The 10,566-nt window shown below is 39.9% G+C and overlaps 1 protein-coding gene across 1 annotated transcript in view; it reads right to left on the bottom strand.

The window, feature by feature from the left end:
• Nucleotides 1-10,566, bottom strand: part of ADGB (androglobin) — a 91,547-nt gene that overhangs the window by 33,898 nt on the left and 47,083 nt on the right. Inside the window, exons 20-25 of the mRNA XM_063125694.1 lie at nt 8,830-8,997; nt 8,544-8,679; nt 6,437-6,568; nt 4,058-4,151; nt 1,320-1,454; nt 463-616 (exon numbers count right to left, since the gene is read on the bottom strand). Coding sequence (XP_062981764.1) covers nt 463-616; nt 1,320-1,454; nt 4,058-4,151; nt 6,437-6,568; nt 8,544-8,679; nt 8,830-8,997 — 819 coding nt within the window. The remainder of the gene's footprint in view (nt 1-462; nt 617-1,319; nt 1,455-4,057; nt 4,152-6,436; nt 6,569-8,543; nt 8,680-8,829; nt 8,998-10,566) is intronic.

The raw sequence follows: 10,566 nt of genomic DNA on the forward strand, positions 1-10,566 counted from the left end.
CCTCGTGTGGCGCAGAGTGGTAAAGCAGCAGTTTCTGCAGCTGAAACTCTCCCCACAGCCTGAGTTCGATCCCAGCGGAAGCTGGTTCTCAGGCAGCTGGCTCGGGTCGACTCAGCCTTCAATCCTCCCGAGGTCGGTAAAATGAGTACCCAGTTAGCTGGGGGAAAGGTAATAACGGCCGGGGAAGGCAACGGCAAACCACCCCACTATAAGGCCTGCCAAGAAAACGTCAGTGAAAGCTGGCGTCCCTCCAAGAGTCAGTAATGACTCAGTGCTTGCACGAGAGGTTCCTTTCCTTTTTTTTCTAGAACTATGTAAGCTCTACATTTCAGTTTTGTATCTATTGTGACGGTATCCTAACAGTTTTGGTAGTCAGTCAGTCATTAAAGCTCAAGTGTCTTTATCTACAGGAATGCCTGGTACTAATACTACAATTACTACCAAGTCATTTATGATTCTCACCTTATTCTTTGTATAAAGACGTGGTGCAACCCTGAGAAAGACCCGAGGCATTTCCTCCAATGTGTCATTGTCTACGACATGAAGTGCACAGGTAGGTATGGCTGAATAAACCTTTGGCACTATGAACATATCTTCTGGAACATAAAATACTTCCCTGCAATAAAAGGGGAAGGGAGGGGGTAAACATTTTGTAGAGGAGAAATGAATGAATTAACGAATTCTGATCTCTGTCAATTTTGCATGTTTTACCCATAATTCTGTTCCATTTCCAAATTAATCTGCAATTTAAAATAAACTTCTCAAAATATGCATTTGAATGAATATTTTTATATATTTAAACTGCCAAGAACTGCATCACAAATTTCAGAGAAGTGAAAATCCAGCAAGTAGCAAAGTTCTAATCTCTACATTAGCCCAAAGGAGGCAGATCTGGTCATTTAATGCAGAAATACACTAAGATCAAATTCCTCAAGCATCCTCTTTTTAAAAAAACAGTGTCGTGATTGTCCTTGTCCCAGATCAGTAGCTATCAGTTAAAGGATAGCTTTACTTTTCAGAATCTGAATGGTTGAGAAAACCATTAATAACACACTTCTTTTTTCAACACCCCATTCTTAATTGGCTTATGAACTGCCAGAAAAGTTCACAATTTCATATTTGTGGGATGGGTAGTGAATTGAAATAAAAGTAATCTGAAAAAAGAGACTGCGGAGATCTGGATCAGAAGGCACATATGCTTATTGTTATAGGACAGCGCATAAAGCTTCAACATATGAATTCTTGGATTTGAGCCATGAAGAAAAGTAACAGTAAAATTAACTAATGAATTATGATGATAAATAGTTCAATAAACTCACCTGAAGACCACAAACCAAAAATTTGATGGCTGGTCCCCATACATTACAGTATAATCAGCAAAGGATGTCTTAGTCCATTCATCTTCATAGCAACGATATTTTTCAACTGACTTACAGTTACTTTTAAATATTTCTCTGCGTAAGACAAGAACAAACATAAAAATACCAATTGAGGTAATTAAATGAGTTTCAAGCTGTCATCATCATAGTGTCCGACGATTAAGCAGCAATGACATTCTTATGAAAAAATGCCTAAGGAACAAACTATTTGTGGCACAGGCGGACCAGTGGGTTTGCCCTAATCACATAAAGAGAAGGAGCTAGAGTTCCAATTTTAAGAGCAAACAGGACATGTAAGCAAGGGATGCTGAATTGTTTCCCAATCTGTGCTTACCTTTCTACAGTTTTCCCCCGATGCCATTTTTCTGTTAGTTAGCCTCTGATAATAAAAGTGAGCCAGGCCAGGAGAAAACAACGAGGCAAAAACTGCATAAAGGTTTTGTTCAGTCTCAGGATGTGTGAACAAGCAATGTTTGTCCTAACTCAAGATTCTCTGGACATTGGCTTGGTGCTCATCTCTCCCCAATTTGCACTCACAGTTGCAATCTCTGTCTATTTTTATATTTTTATTGCGCAAAACGAATGGGTTGGAACATGAAAGTTGCACAAAAATCTTCAACTTTGTACAAATTCCCAAAGTTCCAGATATATTCCCCATAGACTAAAGCATGAAATGGTACATTTTTAAAGGTGATGATTGTGAACTTTATTTCTCATCAAAATTTGCATATTTGTTTGAATGTGAGTGGATGTTAGAGAATTTGAAAACATTTATAGAGAACATGTTCTCCTGCGCACACATGCATTCAGGTTGTGAATATTTTGCATATTTTGTGAGCAGAAATAAAATTCCCATACATCCTTAGTCCAATCACAGACACCCATCAACAACACCCTTTTTGCTCTTAGAATCAGACCATAATACATGATTGAGGCAGACTGACATTTAAAGAGACAGGGCTGCTGCTATCATGTCTAGTTTGGCCTAGACACGACTTCAAACTAGACATGAGTCAAATTTGGATGACAGCCTTGGCAAAGGTGGTGTGGGGAATTTTACTTTTTCACCATGTGCTGTCTTCCCAATCCAATTTACTCCTCCCAGCTGCTATCAGTGGCAGATGAGAAATGTATTGCTGAGAACTGAAATCCAGATTGTGCCTCTATGTTTTTCTGTCTGCAACTAATATCTGTTCCATAGAGGGGGAGGGACGTGGACTGGCTCCATGATCGCAGATGCATTCCCACACCTTTCACATCTTTAAAACTGGATGCGAATCAGGCAGGGATGTTAGTCCATTTGTCAATGGTCATTTGAGACTTAAATATAATGCAACATTCATAGCAGGGTGGATTGATTTAAATGAGGGGATGGCAAACATGGGAGGTCCAGCAGCCACTTTCCACCCAGCCAGCCCCCACCCCCCACCCCCCAGCCGGTTGCACATCAGTGAATTCAGTTGTGCAGCAGCGGCAACAAAAAATATTTGGCAGGTTGTTGCCAAATTTCAGTGGCAAACTGCTACTGAACCTCAGAAAGGGGAAAGTTGAAAACAAGCTAAATTTGTCTTTTCAAAAACTCTGTAGCCGTTTATTGTCAATTCAGCACCCAGCTGCCAATTTTGTTTCACCACTTGCTATCTGCGATGGGGACACAGAAGAGGACAGAGGCAATGTGCATGTTGCCCACCCGAGTTAAATGAAGGCAATTTAAATGAATGATTTAAATTAACAAAAATCAAATTACCCATTGATATGTCTTCATATATTTTTGAAACAATGCATGAATTAACAACGTTAATTTCACAACTAAATAGAGTATTATTTACATTTTTCTTTCATCCTTATCAGCAGGTTTTGCATCTTTTTGTCAGTGTATACGCTTTGCATGCTTTTCTTTTCTTTTTAATCTATGGAGGGAGTGTGTTTAAAATATTCCCACTTAGGCTCTCTCTTCCTACCAGCACCCATAACAGTTTGTGAGGTTAAGAGAGCAATCCTAAGGGCAAGGAGCTGTTGTGCGCTGATTTCGTGGTGTTCATTCTAGGCCGAAAGTGGAGTGGGTGGGTTGTGTATTGTGAATGAACACTTCATTATGCATTGTTTTATATTATGTTTTTATGGTGCTGGTTTGTATTTGTATTATTATGCTAGTTATGATTTATATTGTTTTAGGGCTTTCCCCCCTGTTATATTAATTGTGAACTTCTAAATTTCTGTGTGTAAATTGCTTGGAGACTGCTGTCCGTGGTGGAAAGTGACACATAAATTTTAATAACAAGAATGACAACAATGAATCTGATCCATAGGAAGCAATAAATACACTATTGCCCCCCAGAAAATAAAACTATTTTGGCTCAATAAGTAGAGATGCGATTTAGATCAAAAGTAGGCAACAAAATGCCTGTGGGCCACGGACCACAACTGGCTCAACAAAGCTTTCCCTATAGTGCATTTGGAGATGCAGATCAGTTGTTTCAAGAGAAAATAGAAGGAGAAGGAGAAGGAGAAGGAGGAGGAGGAGGAGGAGGAGGTGGAGGTGGAGAAGGAGAAGGAGAAGAAGAAGAAGAAGAAGAAGAAGAAGAAGAAGAAGAAGAAGAAGAAGAAGAAGAGCTTTTCTGAAGCAAAAACATGGGATTGATATACATGGGTATTGCAGGAAACATGTGGCATATTACCTCAATAACATCAAGGAATATTGTTCAAAATTTGGCTCAATTAGAGCCCACAACTTTTGAAGTGTATCTTTGACTTTAGTATTCTCCTTTGTACCTGAAAATTAACAACCAAGAAGTTAGGTTATTAATAAATTTTCAATTGACTTACCATTCCTAAAAACTGGCAAGAAGAAATACTGTGGTATATAAACATATACTGTGGTATATAAACATATCTGGATATGTTTTAATTTTGATATTTATGTAGTGTGAAGCATTAATGTGTGAATAACAGTGATGAAAACACGTTTATATGAATAGACTAACCAGTACTTGTGAAACACAGCCTGAGGCCATCTGTGGCTCACCAGACCATGTTTTCCATATACACACATATTTACCGTAAACACTGTTTATGGTATAATGGCCAACTGCATTATACAAGTACCATATGGCCTGAAGTTACGTCCTATGACATTCTGTGAGTAAGTCAAGATTCAATGTTTGACTTTAAAATATATGAGCATCTTTGTGCATACACATGCATATTCCTTGTATGCCATCATGATCACAAGCATTGGCGTGCGGACAACAGGTTCAAAGGATTCAGTTGAACACCCTAATCCGCCGCCGCCGCCATGTTGCAATAGCAGGGCCGGTGCTAGCTGTAGGAAAGAGCGACAAATTCAGCTGCTCCCCACCCCACTTCTCCTCCGGAAGGCTTTTTTCACCAGTGCAGCCGCTGCCCCTCCCCAGCTCTCTCTCTCTTTCACTCACACACTCACTCAGCCGCTTCCTGCTCCCAGCTGCTCTGCCTGACCTCTCACAATAGTTGCTGAACAAGGTGGGGCCAGGGAGCAGCACATGGTGGAGCCGAGGAGGAGACTGTTTCTGTAAGTAATAAGATTGCCCGTAGCTGCGGATTGGGGCCCTGCCCCCTTCAGAGCTGCTGCCCTCCTCTCCTCATCAGCTCTGCAGGTACTGTAATGTTTGGGAGAAAGAGAGAGAGAGAGAGCAGCTGTATGTTTACGTGCCTTCTCTCCTCATCGCTGCCCCACCACCCACCCCACTCTGGCTTCCAGCAAGAGAAAGGAAGGGGGAAAACTGCAATGCCCCCCAGAACCTCCTGGCTAAGGAGGGTTCATTCAGCAGCACCTTTTTCAGAATGCTTGCTAAAACAATTCCTATCTGCCCTTGCTTGTTTTAGGGTGTCTAACCCCCTTTTTTCAAGCCGTTCTTTTTGGTAAACATGGTATGTGTGTATCTTGTGTCACTTTAAAACATAGCTGCAGCACAATCCTATGTACGTCTACTCAGAAGTAAGCCCCACTAAAATCAATCAAACTTAATCTGAGATAAATGTGCATAGGATGCAGCCTGAAAACAAAGAGAGGATGAAAAAAAGACAGGAGAAAAAGAATTGTAGAAATAGAATAGCAAGATAACTGTGGGATAGTTAATCATATTTAAAGACAATAAGTACAGTAAAATTAGTGCTCCTCCACTTCAGTCCCAATCAAATAATTACAACAGTGCAGTACAGATTATTTGTTAATTAAAAAAATACAGTTTACTTCAGTTTCGTTTATTTTGTTTGTTTGATTAATGAAAAAAAGTCCTTTATTACTGTATATTCAATCAATGTTTACCTTAAAAAAATATTCATGGCTGAACCACCTAATGAAATGTTCTGTGCACGCTTATAATCACAAGCACAGGTTATCATGCAATTCATATGGCCAGGACATTAATAAGTCTTGCTTTTGTGTCCTACCAGGACTCACTGCTGGCCTGTTTCAAGTAGTAGTGAAAGGAGGAGAAGGGGGCTAGCAAAAAAATACATGACTGCCTCAGAGTCTTGCAAAGACAAAATGACACATGTATACTAGTTTCACAGTTCACATTCAACTGCAGATTGTGTCCAAATCCATGTTCGGTCCAGAAGGTATGAACTGGGTAAAATCCTGAGCAAAAGTGAATTGAAATGAATTTCTCATATATCCCCACTGAGAGCTACGCTTTTTTTTAAGTTAAGAGGAAATACGCAGGCTTTCTGCAATGCCAGTGGGAGGATGTCATGATGTAATGTTCTCATATGAGCATTACAGAAAGCATCAAAAGTTGCAGAGTGCCAGAAACCAGCACATTTTTTTAAGGTTCAAATCAAAAGTAGACATAACGCTCAGCTACCTATCACTTACATGATTAAGGTAAATGCACACGCCCCTCTCAACCACAAAATTTCTCTGAAAATTCTTCCCTCCCTTATTTTCAGACTGATTTCCAATCCCCTCCCTGCCACGTACAAATGGCTGTAAATCAACATCAGGCCAGTTATTGGAATGGCCTTACATCTACTCTAAAAACTGGTGGCTAGCAACAAGAGTGGAGAATCCTGACCTGGTTTTCTGCCATTCATTAATAGCCTGACATAAGTCCCCCTCCAGGCAGCCTGAAGTCTAACAGCAGCTGCCTCTTCTTCTGGTGTGGGATCTTTGTTCTGCCAAGGAACAACATACAAGTCTGCCAGCTCTGAAAAAAATAAATGAGTACTGAAGTTAACGGCCAGGGAAATCGCAACAGTGATGTTTGGTTGGGAGCATTTTTTTTAAAAAAATCTGGCTTATCATGTCATGCACACCCAGGCGGCAGGGATTGTTTGAAGGCTAGACATCCCTCAAATATCCCTAAAATAAATCATAGGTAAATGAAGCCACAGTGGGCTGTCATGTCATGTGAACCAGGTCAATATAAAAATATATAAACAAGTAAGTGCTATACCTTGGTTTTATGATGTAATAAAAACTCAAATTTCTGAGTCTGGATCCTTATGTAGCCAAAACAGTATCATCTATATACAAGAAGGAAGCATCAGCAAGCTTGGGGGACCCCAAGGTTTGCAGAAGTGCCATTTTTAAAAGAAGAAAAAACCCTAATAGGAGGAAATCTATCAAAACAGGCCAGAGAGGATATAATATGCTCAGTTGTCACAGGCTGCAAAATCTAAATATCCTGGAAGAGGGCATAGCTGGCTGGCTGTATTCCTGAACACGAGCACTTATGCTACAACATTCTGTTGTAGGTCCATTTGTATTTGGGGGTCAGCGTACCCACCCCTCTTCTAGCCCTTACAGTTCTCCATTTTTGTCGGGCTCATAGCAAGATATAGTAGAAGTGTTAGAGGAAGACAGAAATGGACTACTAGCTTTTTCATATATACATGGAGAACTGTGTGCAAAAAATGAACAAAGAGATATTCATCTCATTTAAAACTGTAGGATTCAGGATCATCCATATCTAAATTAGATAGCCACAGAAAACAAATCTATTAGTGGCTATTAAACAAGACTGCTAAAAACAAAACCTGCATGTTCAGAGGCAACAGACTGCTGATTATCACACACATGTAGTCAACAACAGTGTGTACACGTAACTTTGTGGAGTTTCGGCTGGTAATTACTAGACACAAAGGGTTGGACATTTTGCTTGATCCAAATGACCTCAAAAGAGTCAGCTTGGACAGTTTCATTCTCACATCAGGTGTAATGTATTTACACTTAGTCGTTTGTGAACATAAAATGCAAATTGGATTTTCACTAAGTTTACTTTTGTATTGAGTGCTAGACTCATGTCTTGCAAGTTTGGGTAAGCGATGCACTGTTCCCTTTGTGTCAGGAACTAATTAAAGCTGAAATCCAATTAAAGTTCAAAACATATGTATGCTTCCTTTTGTCTTTGCCGAGTACTTGAATGATTGCATTGGCGATGGAATAACTGAAGTTCAAAGAAAACAGGAAAAATTGGTGAGAGATTCTAGAATGTGGGAAGGTCATAATTTAAGATCAAACTCAAGATCTAAATTAACATTCATGGATGTTTATTCTACATATTCCCCATTTAAAATGGCCATGGCTTCCCTTAATTATTCTTAGCACTATTAATAATCATTTCTTTAGCATGTTTGGTATATTCTGTGCATCCTGGCAATAATACTATGAGAAGGACCACTAATACTCTCAACAGTTTGGGTGACAAGCCAAGTATGAAGTTTTTATTTTTGTAAGATGAGTTTTTGTTCCATTATCACGCCTCAGAGAATCAACAATACTCAGATGTTCCAGGGCTACAATTTCTAATGTTGCCTAGTATTCCTTCATTCCCATCTCCATGAGGAGGCCAGGGAAATTGCTTGAGACTCACGACTGGTTTTTTATAATCAAAGAATGACAAATTTCTAGCATCACACACACACAGAGAGGTTTAATGGCGTGAAGGTGTTTTAATAAGACATTAAATTGCCCACATCATGTTAGCTCTGCTGTATGAGGTACAAAAAATTGGGGCCCATCAACTTCATGAGCTGCCTAGCTATTGTGTGTCTGGCTTGTGATATTTAGGAATGGTTGGACTTTGAAACATTCAGCAGAATGTTTCCTTAATCCTATATTATCAATAGAATATATACAGACAAATATTGCCAATTTCTTTTTAGCTTTTCATATACTACCTGAGGATTCAGTATCTTCAACCGACACATCACTGTGTTTAAAATCCAAAGTGAAACTTCTATAAGCAAATTCAAAGTGGGGAGGAATATTCCCTAATATTTGTTTCATCAAATGCCAAAAAGCATTATTGAAAGCCTAAAAGATAAAAGATAAATTGTCAGCAAATTGTTCTGTCAATTTCAGTAATCAAGAAATTCAGCTAATGGGCTTCATTACAACATTATTTGGAGAGCACATGCACGCTATTCTACAGCTTAACAGAAAATTCATGTACTTGTTTTTCACCTTGAAGTGTTCCCTGGCTATTCCTTTGCCACAGAGGCCAGGAGGGCAGTGTGTAAATTCCAGGGACTTCATGGCTTTGGGAAGGTTTTCCGCCTGTCCAAAATTAATTAGCACAGTTCCAATAGCTCTCATGATAGCTGCAGCTTGCTCCATAAACCGATAGCTCTCCTGGGGAGAAAATGCATAGACCATCATTAGAACTACTAAAAGTTTACGAATACTCCAACAGCATATATACTGTAAATAAAATCCATTAGGAATTAATGCAAGACGAAGCCTATGTTACTGATAATTCTGCTCTTAAATCATACATCATTGCTAGAATGTAAAGCAGTCAAAGGTTTTTGCACAGGCTGGAGTGAATGAAAAGCAGCATGGCCTATCTTCTCTATATAAATTTATTTGCTCAGTCTGTCAATTCTACTGAACAAATCCCTGGAAAGAAAATCCTGCAGAAAGTCAGCTTTGACTGCTCATTTGTTGAGTCTGTTGAGCCCCTTATGGAGCTCACTCTGTAATCACCCTGCAGGATTTTCTTCCCACAGGATTTGGAGAGAGAGAGAAATCCCCCCAAACGCTGGGCACTTTCCATTGCAGTTTCTATTTTAGCAGTTGTCTGCAATTATGCCAATGTCTTCGAAATTCCTCCCATTTTAAACTAAAATTGCAGGGCAGTTATGGTTCTATTTTCCCATCAGAGGTGCAGTTAAGTAATTTTAGTCTATGGACATAATGTTCTCACAGAGACCCCCCCTTTAGATAGTGATGTATATTACTTCACTGACTTCAAATGGCACCCATTTCTCCCCTCCTCATTCCCTATGCCATGCTTTACAACTGCTACATTCCTGATATGTTGGAGGAGGTGTGGCCTTTTAGATCAACTAGATCTTGCCAGATCTACTACCCAGGGTTTTTATTAGAACCCTAAGATCAACCAAATCGAGGCAAATGAGAAATGGCAGCTCATGGGGTGGAGCCAATTACCTACTCCTGCACCCCATGAGACACACACTGCAATGCCCTAGATATACAAATTCAAACGTACAGCTGAGTTACCACAGATCAGAGAATCTAATTGCTTAATTTCAAAGTATGGGGAGAACCCTTTTTTGCTGATTTGTTATTGTTAAAAAGTAGAGAGTTAGAAACCATGTTGATCTCAAGCAAACCATCCACTGATCTACTAGTGCAGAAAAGGGCAATTAAAATGATTAAGGGGATGAAGCATCACCCCTACGAGGGAAGGTTACAACTGCTGGAATTGTTTAGCTTGGAAAAAAGGAGGCTAAAGGGAGACATGACAGTGGTGTACAAAATTATGCATGGTGTGGAGAATGTGGATAGGGAGACATTTTTCTTCCTCTCCCATAATAATGGAACCTGGGGTCATCCCATGAAGCTGATTGGTGGGAGATTCAGGAAAGATAAAAGGAAGTAGTTCTTCACACAGAGCATAGTTAAACTATGGGATTCGCTACTACAAGATGTAGTGATGGCCACAACTTGGATGGCTTTAAAAGGGGTTAGATAAATCCCTGGAGAAGGCTATCAATGGCTGGTAGTCCTGATGGTTATGTGCTACCTCCAGTAGCAGAGGCAGTAAGCCTATGTACACCAGTTGCTGGAGAAACATGGGTGGGAGGATGCTGTTGCACTCGTGTCCAGATTGAGGATTCCTGGTCAATAGCTGTTCAGCCACTGTGTGAACAGAATGTTGGACCACATGGACCCTTG

Source organism: Elgaria multicarinata, chromosome 4 (genome assembly GCF_023053635.1).
Source record: "Elgaria multicarinata webbii isolate HBS135686 ecotype San Diego chromosome 4, rElgMul1.1.pri, whole genome shotgun sequence".
NCBI classification, from domain to species: Eukaryota; Metazoa; Chordata; class Lepidosauria; order Squamata; family Anguidae; genus Elgaria; species Elgaria multicarinata.